Genomic DNA, 20,583 nt, shown 5'->3' with positions numbered 1-20,583 from the left:
TCCTGTTAAGAACTCAATCTGCCAATAATTCCCATGTCAGACAGATCATGAAGATTCAAAAGGATAAAATTAAATGAATGGAGAAGAGTATACAGCCATGGTGGCTGCCACAACCATCCACGCGGCTATTAATCCATCCACTTGGAACGTTCATGCCAACTTAAGGACAGTAATCACATGAGATCCCACATCAATTGGAGAGAGGAACGAGTTCAGTGAGGACGCTGTGCCCCGAAAAGGGTGGATTGTGAGATCCCACAATTGGAGAGGAGAGCGAGTGCCAACAAGGACATTGGGCCCCAAAGGGGGTGGGTGGATTATGAGATCTCACATCAATTGGAGATGGGAACAAAGCATTATTTATAAAGGTGTGGAAACCTCTCTCTAGCATATGCTCCTCAAAGGAAAGCCTAAAGAGGACAATATCTGCTAGCGGTAGGTTTGGGCTCATTCATTCTCCATAGACCTTAACATCTATTCAACTTGGTGATTCAGCTTAGAATTGGCATAAGATAATACATGTAGTTGAGCACAACAAGAAGAAGATAAAAAGGCATTAGCTAAGCAAATCAGCTCAGCAAATTTATCCCAAGACCATCACAAGCTAGTGATAACATTCCATGTCCAAGATTTCTAAATCCAACACCGGATGACTCTTGCATTCCTCGGATCCCCTGCCCATGGCCGCCTCATGTTCTACAAGTTGTACAAGTAGGTAATGCAGCCAAGTTGCAAAAGAGGTAGGGAAAGCGAGAGTCGTGGTTTCTAAATTTTGGACACGCGGCACTCCATAGTCTTCGCCCGTTAGCCCCAATATTATCAGAGGATAGTTTCAGATTAAGAGCCGTAACCTATATCCAAGACGTAGTTTGTTTGTCTCAAACTACAAGTTTCAAGCTTGTTAATCCTGCTTACTATACACAAATCATTGTTATATGAACTCAAGTCTATGGAACACAAGGATTAAGAAGAATAATGGAGAACTAAGCGCAGGATTCAGACAAGAAAAGAGGCAGAAAATGAAGAGAATATAGCATAGAGCATAGAGCATAGAATCATGAACAGCCTTCCCATTTTTCAATATCTTAGAACTTCCTCACATGATATTACATATGTACAAAAAGGAAACCATAAAAAGACAGGAGAAGGATTCTATTTGTTTCAGTTCTTCCAGCAGATCAAAATGCAAGGAATAAAAAGTGGAAGAAATTCAAAATAAAATACAGCTTTGGACAAGTGTACCTTGCATTCTGCTTCACTCGTATCTCTTTCTTTTCCCAACTATTCTTTTTCCCTTGAAAATGCAAAAGTTTTGTCGTTTGCTTTGTCTGGACTGCCTCTTCTTCTGCAGTCTGGATGATTGTGGGCTCGCAGGCTGTGGGCACTTTGGCGCCTCTTCATTACCATATTCCCACACAAAACTTTTTCTTTTTCTTCTTCATTACCAAGAAGTAATGCTACAGCACTGGCCTGACATCTTTTTTCTTGTCTTTAACCTGTAATAATTCAGGCACCAGGACATCAGATGCGCTCACTAGCTAGCCAAAAGAGTACAAATCTACTGTAAATTGGACTTGTGGATTGTTCCTATTTCTATGTTTCCTCTCCTTAAGAAGAAGGCAAGTTTTTGAATTGAATTACATGAATCAAGATTGCGAAGAACAAATTGTTCATGTTCTTCACGCCTCAATGTGTAACAAAAATGAAGTCCATTCAAAACTTCAAGTTTCAGACTAGACTAGAAGTTGTCTGTTTCAAGTTTAGTGGCGGTCAATTTAGAAACACCATCAAAATTTTCCAATGATTCATGTGGGTCTCTCTAATCTTACAACCACAACAGTAAAATAGACAAAGAACAGATGAAAACTAATTCTTAAATCAAAGGGAAAAAAGGCAAAACAAGTAAACAGACAACTTCTTAGCGCCTCCAACTTACCAGAGAGAGGTCTCAATCCCGGAAAATCACAGATTTGGCAATACCCATCAGCGGTTTCAAGCAATCCGGAGTAAATTTCCGGGCAAACAAGTAAGAATCGGAATAGTTGGATTTCCGGAGCTGGTGAATAAGCTTAGGAGAAACCTCTGAACTACGATAAGTATATGGATGGCCATTAGCAGTCCCAGTCCAATTAACACGAGTAAGAGTGTATTGGGTACAGCCATTCAGATCCATCATGGAAAGAAGAGTTGGAAAATAGTGCTCTTCAGGATAACAATCATCAGAAGTTTTGCAAGGAATCTTAAATTTCCTCCACAACATCCGATCATTAACAACCAGCAACGCGTGCTTTCTAGTCAACACGAAGAACTGGGATCCAACACGAAACTTCTCAAAGGGAACCTCAGGCATCATGGTGAGGCGACCCCTCGCATTATACCTCTGCCAAAGATGCCGTTCTTTCGACACAATCTCAATAAAACTCTTGAATCGAATTCTCACACCGAGATGGGTCAGCTCGGATTTTGAGGAAGTCGAATCAAAAGTGGTCGAAGAAAACAGAGAGTTATAAACATAAGAAAAGGAATGAAGAGGGATACAATACTGAGACAAGAGAGCGAAATACGCATTGGCCGGATCATCAATAATGGCCGTCGCAATGAGGCGGCGCGTGGCAGAGATAAGCGTGGGAGACCCACGATAAGTCCGCTTGGAAACAATAAAACGACCCAAAAAAGGGCCGACAGGACGAGTAATGTTAACAGAGGGATCAGCATGAACATAAAGATTGTAGAGATCTGAGTTATTGGGGAAGAATCGAATCCAAAGAGGAGCAAAATGGAGGTCAGAATTAGTGAGAAAGAGGAACGCAATCTTCAATTTGGGGTTAGTGGAGGAGAGACGCGAGAAGGCAGATGGGTTGTTGGGATTAGATCCGGCGGCGGCGCGATTGAAGAGGAAGAGATCGTCGTGTTCGTCAGGGGAGGCGATTGGGATTGATTGAGGGGTTGAAGGGATGAATCTCGGGGCGAGAAGGAAGAGGATTGGGAGAGAAAGGAGGAGGGAGAAGGAGAGAACGAATGGGGTTGAGAACATGGAGGGAAGTGGGAGAGGAATTACGAGTCTGAAGGCGGCGGGAAAATGGGAAGAACTGGATGAAAATCTGGGAGTTCCAGAATGGGAAAAATGGTGGTGAGGCTCTGGAATTGTGGCTGAAGGAAGATGAAATGGCGGAGATTTAGGGTTTCTGGGAGAGCTTAGATTCATCAAACTGAGCTCCTCTCACCTCTCTCTCTCTCTTTCACACACAACAACACCAGAGACAGAGAAAAGCTTCTGAGAATCGCGATGGCGGAGACGAAGACTGAGCTTCAATGCAGCTGCCCGAAGAGAAAATGGGCAGCCTTTCTCCCGATTTTTTTTTATTATTTATCATTACTAATAATAAACACTTGTACGCTCATATTCGTTCCCATTTATGTAAAATTACTGTTAAATCAATAAAAAAATATTCTGGTCTTATTTTTTAATTTTTAAAAATTAAAAAAAATACTATTTTTTTTTTTTTTTTACTCTTAGTATTATATTTAAAAAGTATCCGTGTAATATTAATATAAAAGTATTTTAAATAAATAAAAATATCTTAATATTATTTTTAAAAGTTTATGAATATGTTTAAAATTTTAAAATTTTATACCTACAAAATTTAAAATTTATTTGATTTATTAATTGGTTGATTAAATTAATTTAATAAATAAATGCATTCCATGTGTAATTATGACTTCTAAAAATAGAAAGAGAGGTGGGTAGTTTTATTTTAGCATTAATTGCACGTTTTCCATTGATTTGCACATTATTTTATTTTATATCACTTTCAATCATCACCATCGCATTTTTACATTTATCTCTAACTCTTATATAATAAGTTCAATTTGAAAATCATTACTGTATTGTTTATCTGTCGGGGAGTCGCAACTTATTGTTGTTAGACGAACACGACTCTCCACAATTGTATGATATTGTTCATTTCGAGGCTTTCCCAAAAGCCCTCGTACCAATGGAGAGAATATTCTTTGTTTATAAACTCATGATCATTTCCTAAATTAGTCGATATGGGACTTTCATCATTCAACAATTGTCACCCTAGACGACTTTCTAAGAGGCACCATCGCATCGTAAATTGTGATTCTACTCTGCTTAATTAGAATTAATTTAGTAGATAACATGAATTATGGTTTTAAAGGTTATCCATTTTTTAAGAAATTAAAGAAAAAACAACTTAAAAGTATTTTTTTTTAATTCAAAATTTGAAGATAAAAATAAAATATTGTTTTTTTTTAATTTAATTAATTTAAAAGTAATTAAAAAATATTATATTCCTATACATTCTAAAAGGCTTGTTTAATAATTGAAAAGCTTCACTTTTTTCCAAAATTATCTAAACTTTTTTTAAAATTTTATATATTTTATTGATGAAAAATAAAATAATGGGTAGTTCTAACCCATTTTGTTTGGTCAACAAAATGGTTGACTTTTTTATTTAAAAAAAAATAATTGATTATCTAATTAATTTTAACTTAAATATATAGTTTTTAAATAGTTGAATATGTTCGAGACTATGATTCGGAACATTGATGAAGAACATTATGAAACTGTGTAAAGAGTTAAACAAACCTTACAACGTTACAAAGAACTGCAGGACATTATAGCTATTCTCGGGTTGGACGAATTATTCGAAGAGGATCGCTTAACCGTAGCACAAGCACGAAAAATTGAGCGTTCCTTATCACAACCTTTTTTCGTAGCAAAAGTATTTATGAGTTCCTCGGGGAAATACAGAAACAATTAGAGGGTTTAATTTAATCGTTGAACTATATTTAAGTTACACCCACATGGTCATCAATTAGCTAAAAAGTATTTACCGACTTATTTAGGAAGTATGACTCGATCTTCTTCCTTCATTCTTAATTCTCAATGATTCCATTCGAGCTCGGGAATGACTAATTTTTTTCGATCGTTGTAACCTTTATCGAGCCAAGTAAAAAAAGCCAATATAGTATTTGTTTTCTACATCAAGAGTGACTTCAGCCAGAGGGGTTCACAACAAAAATAGAAGGGAGCAAGTGAATGAAGAAGTGCCAAAGAGCCACATGGTTTGAAGACCATAAATAGAGATCATAATTAGACTCATCCAAACATACCAACCTTATTCCCAGAGACCTCACTAAGAATTAAACTCGGAAATTCAAAGGAACACAAGTTTGTGCGTGACCCCGACCCGACCACAACATGGCATTGCCCTATTTACACATGATCCTGCAGCACCTCCTCGAAGACTATACTCACCATTTGGAATGTGTTTAGTTCACATATCAATTCTGTGATCCGGGATTTGCAGATTTCGGGTCACCTCTTGCAATCGGCTTGGGTTTGTCGTTGACGGACTTGGTCACGGTCACTTTGCCAGCAGTTCTATTGGAATTTCTCGCCCTTTGATTTTGACTACCCGGGTCTGCAACTGTTCAAATAAAATGCAGATCAAGAGCTAACAAAAATATCAAATATCACATAACAGACATCTACGTTATGCATACCGAACGAGAGACTACATGTAAAAAGACTTGGTAAACTCACCATTGTTAGGCATGGATAATCGCTTCTTAGCGTTTTTTACCAATGGCGTGGATCTCTCTTTCGGATTGCTATGGGATCTCAAACCGGTATCTACTTTAGGCTTGACTTCGTCGAATGGCCTCTCAGGTCTAACTTTATACTTGAGCTTTTGAATCTGTGCACTGGATACCTCTACAATGCCAGTTGATTGAGTGGGAGATGATGAACCATATCCATCAGAGTGTGAGGCAGCAGTTTTTTGGCTTGAGAGGTTTGATTGATCAGTTACTAAGTTTGGTTTCTTGCCAGTCGTTTTTGAATAGGATTTCGTGTTACTTTTTCCCTCAGCTGATCCGTTCTCGCGAATCATCACTCCATCTCTGAGATTAATATCAAGAAAGCGGTTTTCCCATGGACGAACAGCCATCCATCTTTCCAACCAGTTCCAACCCCAGCTGCTTTTATCAGGTTCGAACTCGGAGAGGGCAGCCTGCTGTCTCGATCCTGCTTGCCACTGGAGGTCAGAGAAAATTAATCAGAGCTATACATTGAGTATTAAGATTGAAGTGAACTCTGAAAAACCATAAGATAATTGAGCATCCAAACTTAATAAAGTATCAATCAGCCTGAAAATTAGTACTTCCAGGGCAACTATATAGAATATACTGAAGGTGGAACTACTGCCTCATTCAAGCACCAAATCATAGAGATGCAACAAACTTTATGGAAATCCCACCGCAGTTGGAGAGGAGAACGAAGCATTCCTTATAAGAGTGTAGAAACCTCACCCTAGAAGACGCATTTCAAAACCTTGAGAAGAAGCCGGAAAGGGAAAAGCCTAAAGAGAACAATATCTGTTAGCGGTGGACTTTGGTTGTTACAAATGATATTAGAGTCAAACATTGAATGGTGCGCCAACGAGGATGCTCGGAGATGGATTGTGAGATCCCACATCGGTTGGAGAAGAGAACGAAGCATTCTTTATAAAGGTGTGGAAACCTCTCCTTAATAGACGCGTTTCAAGATCTTAAGGGGAAGAAAGCTCAAATAGGACAATATTGGCTATTGGTGGGTTTGGGCTCTTACAAATAGTATCAGAGCCAGACACTGAGCGGTGTGCCAACGAGGACGTTGAGCCTCCAAGGGGGGTAGATTGTGAGAACCCACATCGGTTGGAGAGGAGAACGAAGCAGTCCTTATAACGGTGTGGAAACCTCTCCCTAGCAGACGCGTTTCAAAACCTTGAAGGGAAAGCCCGAAGAGGACAATATCTACTAGCGGTGAGCTCCTTACAATACATCTAGTACTATCCTATAAGCATTTGGAGGCATCAAATAAACACCCGAATTTGTTTCCATTTTCTTGGAAAAGGAAAGCCAATTGACTGACAGCTAAATGGGTAAGTAGAAAATGCACTCAACAAATAGAGCAGATGAGGGGTGAAAGTGTTCTACCTGATGAGCCAGGGCATATGCCATAGCTCTCTCACGCTTAGCTGCAGCCTCCTGCCTTTTTAATAATTTTACTTGAATTTCTTCAACAGATCCAACACTGTCGCACCAACCTTCCTGTAACGTAACCATGCTCGGTTAAGAGTATCACAAAAAGCATTCGGCTATCAGTTATAAGTTATAAAGACATCAAGCAATGTAATATTGTGACACAAGTCATGCCATGAACATGGTAAATGAAGTGTTATAGCGTCTACATTAAAAAATTGTGTATTCCTAAATGGAATCCTGTCCTTTCTATTATCTCGTTTTCTATCGGAATACGCGGCTAATACTATTCTAATAAGTTCAGTCGTGAAAGTGAAACTCACCCTGTGGTCGGCCTTGTTTTGGACGGTAGAACGGGGAGAATTATATCCTTACAGCAAAATAAGTTTGACCATCTAAAATTGATCTAGTCTAACTATAAAAGTGCACATACGGGGGTCTAACTTCTTCTACACGAACCAGTCGGCGAGATGGGCGAAGTATACAATGTTTTATGTTTGTAATCACACAAAAAAATTATTGTTCTTACTTCAATTTCACGAACACGGGCTTGGTTTTCAAGTTGTTGTTGAATTTTCTGCTGTGCAGTTTCACTTTCCAATGCAATACGTACACGCCTTGCTCGAACACGAGCCTGGACTCTCACTAAAGCTTGCATACAGCGAAGAGTTATTGCAGCTTGTTTTCTGACAGCATGACCCCTAACAAGAGCTTGAAGTCTAACCAATCCCTTCAGAGCTCGGAGAGCTCTTCTAGCCTGAATGGAAATTTTCATTGTTTCATTGCAAAAATAGATAGCTGAAAAACTTTTAAGTAAAATATAGCAGACATTATGCGTGGCAATACCAGAAACGATCGAAACATTGTTTGGATACGTATAGCCGCCTGTTCTTCTATATCATTCTGTCGACTACGCAATGCATCACATATTTGAAGTGAACCAGAAGGAATAGAAGCAGCTTCTGGATCCGAAAGGGCATTGGCCTCTTCAATAAATGGGGTAAAATTTGAATTGAACTCGTGCTCAAGTTTATCAGCATCGATATCAACAGAATGCTTTCTCCGATGCCAAAACTTGTTCGTAACTGTCCTCTGTATGATTAAAGGGACAACGTATTTCAATTAGTTCGCAAGAAAAAATCAAGAACGTAACTGGGGATTCAGCCATCTGTCTTCAGGGGGAAAAGACGAGCGTATACAGAGGCATAAAAGTTTCTAAGAGTAATTAAGGGCTACAATAGTAGAAGTTTCAACGCCCACTCTTCCCTAATCGGCCGACCCCAAGTCACTGAGCATGAAAGATGCTCGAAATCCTTGCAGCCACAGCCTAAACTTCCCACCTTCCCACAAGGGGGATCATATTGATCACAAAACCAATGCTAATTAGCTACCTGATTCTAGCAGAATATGCATGAAATGGCTGTGTGGCATCAAGATAATGCGTACCGAAAAAGTTTATTGGTATCTTTTTTTCACAAAGCAATGTAGCTTCAACGGGTGATTTAACCGACTTACATTTTCTTCCGTTGCGAAAAAAGTACTCCATTTTTCACGTGAATTGTGATGCTATAATTGCCAACAAACTTGCTTTCAAAGAGATTATTTTTGGGAATTATATCCTTTTGGTTCCAAATGTTACATTTTTACTCCTCGGTTTTGAGATTAGTTTCCTTTTAGTCCCTACGTTTCGAAATGTTACATTTTTACCTTGAGTAAGGGTAAAAGTGCAACATTTTGAAATCGAGGAACCAAATGGAAATTATACTCAAAACTCAAGGGCTAAAAAGGAAGTTTTCACATTACGTTTTCAAAGAAACTTTCCATGGGTCTAACAAAAGTTATAGTTCTTACTTTAGGTGTTATTAGCTTCCTTTCACATACGGAACTATGAAATTCAAACTCATGTGACAAATAGATAGATCAAGTAATAAGTAAAAACAAAAATTATTGTCATAAAAATTATCATCGAACATTGATGGGAAGGGTATAGATACCGCATTTTCTTCATGTTCTGATGATTGAGATTTTTCCGATTTCTTCGAACTGACTAACGCTTTGAACCATTTTCCTGAAACACCCATGGTGCATTCAATAGTGTTGGCTAAGAACAGACCAACAGCTAGAAACTGTGGTTCAAAAAGAACATGTTAGAAAAGAAAACCAGAAAGTAAATACTGCAGAAGGAAAAGAAGTTCGTTTCATGTTCTAAAAATGAATAAACTTCCACACAAGAATGATATTTTGTACAATAATTCCAACAAGAAGAATGGAAACTATGGCCAAGGTGCATTTGGAGAACTGTCATAGTTAAATTTCTAGAACTGAAACAAAGAAATGAGTTTGTGCCAAATGCATAGAATGAAAACAGAAAACAGCAGCAAGCCAACAATCTCTTCTGTGAAATCCCACATTGGTTGGAGAGGGGAACGAAACATTCTTTATAAGGGTGTGGTAATCTCTCCCTAGCAGACGCGTTTTAAAGCCTTGAGAGGAAGCCTGAAAGGGGAAGCTCAAAGAGGACAATATATGGTAGCGGTGGGCTTGGGCTATTACAAATGGTATCAGAGCTAGACACCAGGCGGTGTGCAAGCGAGAATGTTGAGCCACCAAGGGGATGGATTGTGAGATCCCACATTGGTTGGAGAAGGGGAATGAAGCATTTCTTATAAAGGTGTGAAAACCTCTCCCTCGTAGACACATTTTAAAATCTTGAGGGAAAGCCCAAAGATGACAATATCTGCTAGCGGTGACTTGGGCTGTTACAAATGGTATTAGAGCCAGACATCGGGCGGTGTGCTAGTGAGAACGCTGGGCCCTCAAGGGGGTAGAGTGTGGAAACCTCTCCCTAGCACACGTGTTTTTAAACCTTGAAGGAAAGCCTGGAAGGGAAAGACCAAAGAGGATAATATCTGCTAGTTGTGGGCTTGGGCTATTACATCTTCATATTGACCAAATGAACAAAAGAAAACTATAGTTGAATGTGAAGAGGCACCAACCTCAACAATTTTGGATCACCACACTTCAACGCACTCAATCAAGTTCGTTTCAGTTACCACGATTCCGAACTTCCCAGATTTCTCGCAACCTATAGAGAACAGAAGATGAACTTCACCATTAAAAACATTCCCACCACAATATTGATAGAGATAAAGTTCACAAATTCCCAAACAAAAATTTACAGGTTTAAGGTGGCAAAATGAAATTCCCATATCATGAATTCCATCCTCCTATATGAATGTTCATCTCAATATGAGTATTAATGATATCAGGTGCGTGACCCGACACAAGAAGAACATTTACAAATGGCGAACTACATATACATGCATCAATGGTGAACAAGTCTGCAAGAGAAATATAGAGGCCTGGCCTTGTTCTTGAGCACATTTATTAGGAACCAAAACAAATAAAAGAATTCCCAGAAGACTCAAGAACACTGAAACCTATAGTAAAACCCCCAAATGCAAATTACATCCTCCTACATAATTTAAGCATCTAAATCAAACAATCGAACCCAAAACAGCACTTGAAAGTTTAAAATGCTCACGCAATGCTGGTAGCCAAACCAACAATACCCTTTTAAAAACGAACAAGAACAGGATCAGAACTCGAGTTTGAGTAGCACAAACAGCACAGTAACTAAAACAGAGCAGATCCACACAAATTAGTGTCCAGAAAAGAGAAATTGACCTAAGAACTCAGTTCATAGTGAGTGGAAGGAAGTTGAAGAGCAAGAAAGTCAATGAGGGGAGTGTGGGGGAAGGGCGATGATACCTTAGGAGCCGTTTGATCCATCAAGCAGTCAAAATTAGTCAACCCCAACTGAGTTCAATCATTTGGGTCACCAAAAATTTTCAAATTGGTTGAAGATTTGTCGCAGTAGACTCATTCTATCCACCACCCATCATGTGTTTCAGCAACACGAGGTCCGTCATCTTCAACCTGATAAAAAGAAGTGAGCCAGAGAGAAGGGCAAAGAGGTAAAAGAAAAAACCCCGCCCGGGAAAATATTGGAACTGCAAGGGAACGACGACGTTTTGGGTGGCGAGTGGAAGATCAAATCAACTGCATCCATCCCATTGAAATGAATTCGGGTGAGACCCCACGCCTGGCCTTCATGATTGGACGCACGTTTGTTCTTCAACTGTTAATTTTTCATTTTTTATTACCAAACCCAATTTCTTATTATTTTTCTTAATTTCTTCTCATTTTTCTTTAATTATTTTTTAATATTGAATTAAAGAGAAAAATAGAATATAGTCTCTAAGATTAGAATTTCGGAAAACAAATTTAACATGGGTGTTGAGGTATGATAGATTTGTTAGGATTTATTTAATTTATAACAAGCACTAGGCTAAGGATTCCAATCTCTATTTTCTATTTTTCTTGAACCAAAGTTCGGTTTAGAGTTGATTTTGATCGAAAGTCAAGAAAAACCAACCAGATTATACCCGAGCGGGATGTCGAAGAAAGCTAGCATATTGAAGAACTTGCATTTGTCCAGAAGATTTTATAAACACACAAACAACAACACGAGTCGGGGCAAATCCTTGTAGTAGCAGTAGTCGAAATATTACACATACTGAAGTTGAAAAACAGAGGAGAAAGTCGCAGGAACATTAACTTCAACTGGCAATTTTCAACTCTCCGCAACCAAGGATTCTTTAGGTATTGCTGATTTCTCGTCACCAAACACAATTTTGAGCTTGAAGCTGATGCAAGTCAACTGCTCCTTCTCCATATCTTTTAATATTATTTTCACAGAATACATACCCTGTAATATAAATTTCAAGATTCAGAATAAAATTGGATGATCGGCAGACCATCTGAACAAAGATGGGTGATCAAAGAAACTTTTGAAAGTTGTAAAGCAGCAACATCACATGTTGGTAAAGAGAGAGCATTAATCTACAAAACAAGACTTACTGGTGGCGTAAATGGAGGTAAGCTTTGCGAGTGCGATAATGAAAATTTTCCAGGTTTAATAGGACAAGAAGTTTCTTCACAAAGATCATGACTTTCGGAATGTATATGCACGCCAAATAAAGAAACCTCGACCTCGAACTTTCCACCGGAGAGATTCTTCTCTGCATGGAACAAATTATAATTGTTAAATGAAATTCCAATAGCAGTGCCATCCTCTACGTCCCGGTTAGGCAGCCTAGTTGGTGTTTATAATTTCCCACAAGGCTACCACCATCTTTATTTATGGTAGAAGAGCATAGAACCAGATGGTTATAAGAAAAATAACTAAATAATATATCAGACCAGTTGGTTTCATAAGAGGGATTGCGCCTGGTCATTAAAATAAAAATGTAATATCACCTAGCTTTTACTGGATCGTCTTACTGGATCGTCGTTGAAGTCTTCTGAATAAATTATAGTGCAATGAAATATGGTTACTAGAACAACTAAAAACTGGTGCAAAATATATAATATTGCGGGAAACCTCCAATAAACATGTTTAATTATCAGGATGCTGCACATACACGAGGAGTTTCTAAACGAGGATAAGAATAGATGCAAATGAACTTAGCTGTCAGAAAGCACATACTGCCTTAACACTTCCCAGTAAGTTCCACATTACCACAAAACTGATGTCAGGGAGATTCACAAAGGATTTACAAAAGGTAAGAAAAATATATTCCAATTTTCTAGTTGAGGGCTTGACGCAGAAGGCCTGTCTCAAGAACAATGCTTAATTCTTTAGCAAAAATGATGAGGAACAAGAACATTCATTGGAGAAAAAAACATATGCACCTATGGTTGACTAAGAAATCCAACTTTAAACCAGCAACCTAAACAACAATAAAAAAAATTATCCACAAAAGTAAAACACTTATGAGAGATTCTGAAGGAAAACTGGTGATCACAAGTGCACACACCACTTGATAACATTTCTCATAACATAAGACCCTTAAGTTTCAGTTTCATCATTTGGATCTTCACCAAAGTCTGATAATCATACATAATGTACATCATCAATTAAAATTTTCCAAAAATCATAGTAAGCATCCATCCAAGCAATTCACATGTAGTTTGTCATTGTCTAAGAAGTGTCACTTGGTCCCTCATCACATGTCAACCAATCACCATTTGACAAATGGGTTTTCACTAGGAAGACGGAAAGTACAATTAAGAGGAGACCATTTAGACCTCAGCTAAACACAAGGATTGGAGTGAGCAAAAAAATTCAAAATGAAGTGCTCCGAGAATTATTGTGGAAAAACAAAGGATAAACCAATGTTTTCTAAAGCATGTGGCACGCTAAAGTGCAATAGCTCCTACTTTCACCTCCATTACATCCATTACATCCATTCATCCAGTTAATAATTTTTTAGGATTTGCATAGAGCATTCGTGCATGATCAAACATCGATCTCAATCTGAGTGGAGATGGTTAGATCATTGCAAGGCTTAAGGTGTGTTTTTTCTCACTAGGATTACAGTTGACTTCTTTAAATTACTATAAAAATCTAACAAGATTGCTTACATACTACAAGTCTAGGTTTGCCACAAATATGAAAAGATGAACACAAAATAAATAGCTTGAAAAGAAGTTTAAGATCCATATCAAACACTTCAATTTCATTCCATAGCTGAAGGGCCAGAGGAAACCTCTCCAATCAGTGTTAGGCCATAGCTACAATAACAATTTACAGCGCATAACAAACAGCCATAATTAGGTTTCTGGTACCCTTAGTCCTTACCAAATATGAATCATAAGCCAAAAGGTAAGGTGAGAGAGGCTAAGCAGATTAAACTGAAGATAACTAATTGGAGCATGCAAAGGACCAAAGCTTACCAGTAGAGGCTGAAACGGCAAACGTGGCAGGCTTCCCACCCTTCACTGGATAAGGAGATACTTTAAGTCCATCAACCTTCACAGGATAATTACCTCTCTTGTCTGGTTCCAATTCACAATCGAACATCAATTAATTAAAAAATAGAAAAATCCAGAATACAAAACAGTCATAAGTTCCTTTTCCTCGATAATTTCTTTCTTATCTCGAATCAAGACGATCGGAAACCAAAGACCAAAAAGAAGGCGAACTCGTCCTTAGGTTATTTCTGACAAAATAGAAAAGTGAAGAAATTGAAGGTTGAAAGAGAGAAACTGACCGCAATAGTCGAATTTGGCAGCGGAGATGGCTGGCAAGAGTAAATGAACCGCGAAGAGAAGAAAGAGGATGCGACTGAAGATTCGCCCGTCCATGATATCGTGGATGATCGGCGTTGAAGGGCCGATCTGAAGAGAAATGGGTGACGATGAATAAAGAAAACTCCTCGACGAGCGATAGAAAAATACATTATATTGACGGCAAAATGGACCAATAAAATACTGCCATCTCGTACCTGCAAATTATTCAAATTATTATTATTATTATTATTATTTATTTATAACTAAATTAATAAAAATATTTATAAATTTGATATTTATCCCAAAAATACTCATAAATTTTTTTTAAAAAAAATTTAAATATAAAATTTTAAAAAATATCCATATTTAAAAAAACACCCTTAAATTTTTAAAAATTTCACAAAGAAAATGCTAAATTTCTAAATGTTATATTATTTATATTAAATCCCGACAAGAGATTCGTATCAAATTATTAAAGCATTTTAAAGAAAAAAAATTAAGGATAAGAACTAAAATTTAAAAAATAGGATAAAAACTAAATTTAAAGACTAAAATACAAAAAAATCAAATATATATAAAATAAAAATAAATAATAGAAATATTTTTTTATTTTATAGCATTGACTTCCAATATTTTAAAAAATATTTCATAAGTAAATGACTTACTTAGTTGGATTAAAAAATGCAAACATAAACATTTGACCTATCTTCCAAACATAAACATTTAACCTATCTTTTCATACGTGTAGCCAATGAACACGAGCATGAACCCATTAGGTGGGTGTATACATACCACCTGAGCATCCTCTTCGGCTAGCACACGTTTACATTGCCAAAGTACTCGTAAATCTCGAAAGACTTAAGGTAAAAGAATGTAAAACATTTTAATATAATCTCTATTGACGGTCGAACTATGAGAATGAGATTGATTTATATATTGTGTATCAGTATTGGCACAGTCAAAATCCACAATTAACAAGATGGGATTCGTCAACCATTCATCATCCCCAAACAACCCACTACCATTTAGAGTCAAATTTCACGTTAATTTCATCTAAAAAAACGGATCACTGCTGGGCACACTGCACTCGCTGAGGCCCGCCGCCGTGCATGTCTTCATCTTCTTCGTGGGCTTCGCCTTGCGCCTGCTGCTGCTTCCTCCGCATCTCCTCTTCAATGTTGACGTCGTGCATGGTCGTCTCCTCACACTCATCCACCTCCATGTCCGACAGCTTGGACGATGATGGTTTTGGTGGCAACACAGCTTCCAGAGCTTTCATCTGCTCTGCGCTCAACGACTCCGGGAAGTTTACACTGAAATGGATGTAGAGCTTCCCTTTCATGAATGGCCTCTGGTACACTGGCATTCCCTCGTCGTTAATGGCCTTGAATGAATCTGGAGTTTCATACATTTCCCAAATCTCAGTAGGACAACGAGAGGAAACTAAATTCATAACGTTAAACCAATCTCTGCAGAGCTCTTACCAGGCTTTACAACTTCTCCAGGGTTTGTTTTGATGAGCAGCTGCCTGCCATCCAAGTGCGTGAGCGCAAACTGGAAGCCACAGAGCGCTTCAATGAGCGACAGAGTGTGCTCCACAAACAAATCCTCTCCCTTCCTCTTGAATTTTGGGTGATCCTTTTGCTGAATGACAAAAACTACATCTCCAGTGACAGAATCAGGCTGTACAAAGAACAAAAAAGGATCAAAAAACAATGCACTGATTGACTTCAAATTCTAATTCACAACATACAGCTTCATCGGCTTCTCCTGGGAACTTAATCTTCTGTCCATTCTGCATACCCTTCTCTACAATCACTTCCAAAACCTTCTTTTCTTGTACAACTTTCTCTCCCTTGCACTGAGGACACCGGTCCTTGTCGCTGATTGTTTCTCCAGTACCCTTGCATTCATTGCAAGGCTGCTGCATCTGCTGGATCATCGAAGGCCCGAGGTGCCTGATTGTTACCTTCATTCCAGTTCCTTGGCAGCCAGAACAGTTCATTGAATCACCAGATTTTGATCCCTTACTGAAACAACCCCACCATCAATAAACATCAGCACAACAAGACTGACATTCAAAAGAGTGCGAGAAAACGGGCTAACCCTTTGCATTTGGAGCAGAGAACATTTCTGGACAGAGAGAGTTTCTTAGTAGTTCCAAGGTAGAGATCCTCAAGGGAGACCTTAAGGGGTTTTACCACATCCTCTCCCCGTCTCTGGCGTCTGCCCCTGCTGCTACCACCACCTGCATAAGAACAATAGGGTACATAATGAGTCACTAAAATCCACATCCCACTGACTGTTGAGGATTGTTGGGAGGGAATGATTGTGAATTTATAGGTAAGGTATACATCTCCGTTCAGGGAAGAGTCCAAAGTATGCTCAAAGTGAACAATATTATACGCGAGAGTCGTTATTCCTAACACGAATCAATTTTGAGGGAAGACAAGCTAAAAAATCATTGAATTTTCTATTTGAGAGCTCACAAGAGCTCTGTATCTCCAAACATTGAAAGACGGACAATGATTATGAAGTAATGCATCAAAAATAACATGGTTTTGTTCATAACACTGACCCCCAAATGGGCTTCCGCCAAAGAAGGATTGGAAGATATCGAAGGGGTCATGACCACCTCCACCGCCCATTCCTTCTTTAAGTGCGTCCTCCCCATACTGATCATAAATCTCTCGCTTCTCGGGATTGCTAAGAACCTCATAAGCTTGAGCCAACTCTTTAAACTGCAATAACAATGGCGTATTCCGTCAGAAAACACGCAACCCATCCCGTCAATAGGAGCTCAAACGATTTATAACGACCATTATAACAATCAGCAGTAATTCTCAAGCAAATTTGAAATTCGAAGTACCATAGCAAGAACCTAAACCACAAGTTATATTAAGAAAACAAAAGTATCAGTAGATTTCGAGGTCTGCTCATTCAGAGCCTCAAACTCCATGGCAGGAAATGGCGCTAGAGTGAGAAGAAAGGGGGAAAAAAACGTAGCAGTCTAGTAATCCATGGTAATCTCTACATTTTCAAACTATTGAATTTCAGAAACAACGCTAGGATCATGATCGACGACGAAACCCACAAACAAACCCAGTGACATACAACACCACCATATTACAGTGGAAACACAGATTAACTGAAAAATAACTTCAAAAAGAAGCAAATTCTTGACCACATTAATAAAAAACTTCTATCAACAAAATGCACAGCCAGATTCAACAGAAACTGAAAGAAGACAGACAATTCAAAACAAAACTCCGATTACCTTCTCCGGATCACCGCCCTTATCAGGATGATTCTTGATGGCGGCCTTCTTGTAGGCCTTCTTCAAATCATCCTGCGACGCGTTCTTGGATACTCCAAGGATCTCATAGTATCGCATGCCGTCGCTCTTCTTCGAAGCTCTTCCGAACATCCTCGCTTCGCTTCAGATGATTAAAACCCTCCTCCTTCGAAATCGTTCGAAACCGGATCGGAATTCGGAATCCCGCTTTCGTGGAATCAAAGTTTTGAGCGATAAAACGAAGTTTCTGGCACGAAAATGCCAAGTTGTTTATACTTTTCCTCCCTTTACTGAAAAAACTGTTGGAAACTTCGAATTTATAGAGGGAAATGAACTCTGACATGTACGGTTGAGATGAAATCCAATCCTCCGCGTTTTGCAAAAGAACGGTCTATAATTCCTTCTTCCATTTCGCAAGATATTGACCGTTGGATGCTGCACTTCCTTGCATGGGAGATGTTCTAGATGCTTCCTTCATTTCATTTTTATTATTTAAATATTCTGTTAAATTTGGTAGACATAAGATAATTACATTTTTTTTTTATTTTAATAATATATATTTAAATCAACCAAAACTCAAATATTTGATAATTTTTTATTTGGAATAAATTTAATATTTAAACAATTCGAATGTGTATATAAAATTTCTTAAGAATTCAATCTATTGTAATTATAATAAATAATATTATTATTTCATTTTAAATAATATTATTGTTATAACTGACCGAGATAGTTGAACAATGTGTTCATCGCTTGATGATTTAACTTTTAACCTTAGAATAAGTAATTAAAATAAAGACAAAGAGTATTATTATTATTATTTTATCGTCAAATTTAAGACAGAGCAATGCTAGCTCAAAATAAGGTCGATTCTATTAAGGTTTTTCTTGACTTATTTTCATATTATATTAAAATAGGACCGATCGAGCTAGCACAAAATCGTAAGGACCGTGGGCACACGTAGGGAGTCTCATATGAAGTCGACCCGAGCCTAGCATTGGTCAACCAAGGGATTTGAGCTTTGACCCATGTTCTCGTATCTCTCCCTTTGGTGTATTATTCTCTTCCCTTTAAATTGGTACGATAATCAAGTTACATAACAGAAAATATCCCTAAACTTCGATCTCATTTCAATAATATTTCTCAATTTTAAAAAATTTTAAAAATACGTCTAATTTTTAAAAAAAAACGTTCAAATTACCATCTTCATTATTAAAAGGAAATTCAGTATCTTTTTTTATTATTTAGTTGCTACTATTAGATTTTAATTTATAATAACTAAAAATATTAAAGATAAAATGAACTTTTCTAATATTTTTTTAATATTATGAAAAAAAAAAGTGTATATTTTGATTTTTGGAGCTTTATACGAATCTTGATATGGAAGTCAAGTCTTCGAAAAAAAAAATATTAGAAAAGTCAATGGTCAAAAAGTCTGAAGATGTTTGGCCCACCCATTTGGAAATGGAAGTTACTAAAATACCCTCTTTAACCTAACCAATATAAAAAATCAAATAAATTAAAAGTTTATAAACGAAGTGTCTTCCCCAAAATATCTCATACCATTGAAGATATTATTCCTCACTTATAAATTCATGATCTTCCACTAAATTAATCAATGTGGGACTCATTCCCATTAATCTTCAACAAGTCGATGTGTCTTAATATCGTTCTTTCATACTTAATTTAGATAGTCATCTTAATCATCACCGAGTTGCTTTTAGGTCAGTGGGGTGATTTTCTGACATTCTAATGAATTAATTTGATAATATTGTAGCTTTTTAAAAAATAGAATATAAAATTTACGAGTATATTTTTATTTAATCAGCATCTTTCTTAAAAAAAATAAATAAATTAAAAAAAAAAAAAAAAACCTTAATAATTTTTTATTTTATAATTTAATTTTCTAATATTTTCCCTTTAACCCTTTTTCTCTCTAAAAATTATCACTTTAATATTTTTGTAACTTTATTTCTCCAATCTTTTTCTAAAAAGAAATTCTTTTTATTAAAGTTTCTATTTCTCTTTATATATATTTTTTTTCTTCAACATATCTTGAAAGTATTTCGTCTTTTGCTCTCTAATTTTTTTATTTTTATAAAAAATGATTTAATTGTTCTTTTTTATTTTATTTAAATATTTATAGCTTTCTAACTATTTAAAATAAATTAAAATAATTATTTAATATATTTTACAATCCAACCTTAAAAATACAATATTTTTTTAACTACAAGAAATTAACGACTTTTTAAATGAAAGTGTCGAAAGTTGAATAGTTTAAGGAGACACTCGAGACTAAGAAAACTCAAAATCTCGCTAAAAGGCATTATGAACATTATAACAACCATCTCGGACTTAAAGCTTTCCTCACATACGGATACCTTAAAGAAATATATCTACGGGCTTTGATAGACCATCATATAGATACTTCGAGATTCATCATAGAGCACTAATGATTAAAGAAGCTTGCAACTTTACTCCATGTCTTGGGACACACGATCATCTTGACTTGCTCGGACACATCTATTGGGATCTGACCCATGTGTCAATCATCTCATTAGGACATTCCGACCATCCACCCATCCAAGTTCACTTAAGCATCAAACTCTCTTGTGTTCATGCTAAACCATTTACAACATACCTTCCAGATAGCGGGTGCATAATTCAATCTCTAATACATGGGTTAGAGTGCAATACTAGCTTACCCATGTCTTTCGGTATAGTCCTTGAAAGACTATTTTCAAAGAAAGATACTCGAGATCGCTCGTCTTGTGATGCTCGCCCACATTGTGTCATAGGGTAGCTCACTTAGACCACAACTTAGGAGATTGCGAGACATGTGGATATACGTTAAAGCAGTTAAATCTAAAAGGAACAACGCGAAGAAAGTTTAACAAATAAATGTCTTAAAACGAGGCAAATTCAACTAATTAGGAAATGAATTCAATGTTACCAGATTCACTAATCATTCAATGAACGCTCGGGATTAGAATTCAATAATGTAAGAAACTGAATTAATTATAATTTTAGGTTAATTTCTTTCCTTAAAAGGAAAAAGAAAGTTAACGAAACTCGAGGACAACTTCAATTAAAATAATTTG

The 20,583-nt window shown here is 37.1% G+C and overlaps 4 protein-coding genes across 4 annotated transcripts; all 4 read right to left on the bottom strand.

Annotated features, from left to right (window-relative positions):
• Positions 1 to 1,050: 1,050 nt before the first annotated feature.
• Positions 1,051 to 3,406, bottom strand: LOC111468161. The gene is made up of 2 exons (XM_023113283.1): positions 1,937 to 3,406; positions 1,051 to 1,496 (listed from the first exon to the last, which is right to left on the bottom strand). Exon 1 carries the CDS (start codon positions 3,203 to 3,205, stop codon positions 1,949 to 1,951), a length of 1,257 nt encoding a protein of 418 aa, XP_022969051.1. The 5' UTR covers positions 3,206 to 3,406; the 3' UTR covers positions 1,051 to 1,496; positions 1,937 to 1,948.
• Positions 3,407 to 4,977: 1,571 nt separating this feature from the next.
• LOC111495471 (protein IQ-DOMAIN 1-like) lies at positions 4,978 to 11,053 on the bottom strand. The gene is made up of 8 exons (XM_023145533.1): positions 10,822 to 11,053; positions 10,047 to 10,135; positions 9,045 to 9,176; positions 7,897 to 8,142; positions 7,580 to 7,807; positions 7,006 to 7,119; positions 5,573 to 6,065; positions 4,978 to 5,456 (listed from the first exon to the last, which is right to left on the bottom strand). Exons 3-8 carry the CDS (start codon positions 9,129 to 9,131, stop codon positions 5,311 to 5,313), a joined length of 1,314 nt encoding a protein of 437 aa, XP_023001301.1. The 5' UTR covers positions 9,132 to 9,176; positions 10,047 to 10,135; positions 10,822 to 11,053; the 3' UTR covers positions 4,978 to 5,310.
• A 455-nt stretch (positions 11,054 to 11,508) lies between these two features.
• LOC111495487 (putative phosphatidylglycerol/phosphatidylinositol transfer protein DDB_G0282179) lies at positions 11,509 to 14,348 on the bottom strand. Its single transcript, XM_023145556.1, has 4 exons — positions 14,169 to 14,348; positions 13,852 to 13,953; positions 11,974 to 12,134; positions 11,509 to 11,821 (listed from the first exon to the last, which is right to left on the bottom strand). The coding sequence occupies exons 1-4, from the start codon at positions 14,260 to 14,262 to the stop codon at positions 11,687 to 11,689; spliced, it is 492 nt and encodes a 163-aa protein (XP_023001324.1). The 5' UTR covers positions 14,263 to 14,348; the 3' UTR covers positions 11,509 to 11,686.
• Positions 14,349 to 15,085: 737 nt separating this feature from the next.
• Positions 15,086 to 17,783, bottom strand: LOC111495479 (dnaJ protein homolog). Its single transcript, XM_023145547.1, has 6 exons — positions 17,465 to 17,783; positions 16,766 to 16,928; positions 16,294 to 16,435; positions 15,941 to 16,217; positions 15,672 to 15,870; positions 15,086 to 15,582 (listed from the first exon to the last, which is right to left on the bottom strand). Exons 1-6 carry the CDS (start codon positions 17,612 to 17,614, stop codon positions 15,254 to 15,256), a joined length of 1,260 nt encoding a protein of 419 aa, XP_023001315.1. The 5' UTR covers positions 17,615 to 17,783; the 3' UTR covers positions 15,086 to 15,253.
• Positions 17,784 to 20,583: the final 2,800 nt, after the last annotated feature.

This window comes from Cucurbita maxima, unplaced genomic scaffold, assembly GCF_002738345.1.
Source record: "Cucurbita maxima cultivar Rimu unplaced genomic scaffold, Cmax_1.0 Cma_Scf00002, whole genome shotgun sequence".
Taxonomy (NCBI): domain Eukaryota; kingdom Viridiplantae; phylum Streptophyta; class Magnoliopsida; order Cucurbitales; family Cucurbitaceae; genus Cucurbita; species Cucurbita maxima.
Note: the sequence above shows the minus strand (reverse complement) of the source record. Positions and strands in the feature narration are given on the sequence as shown.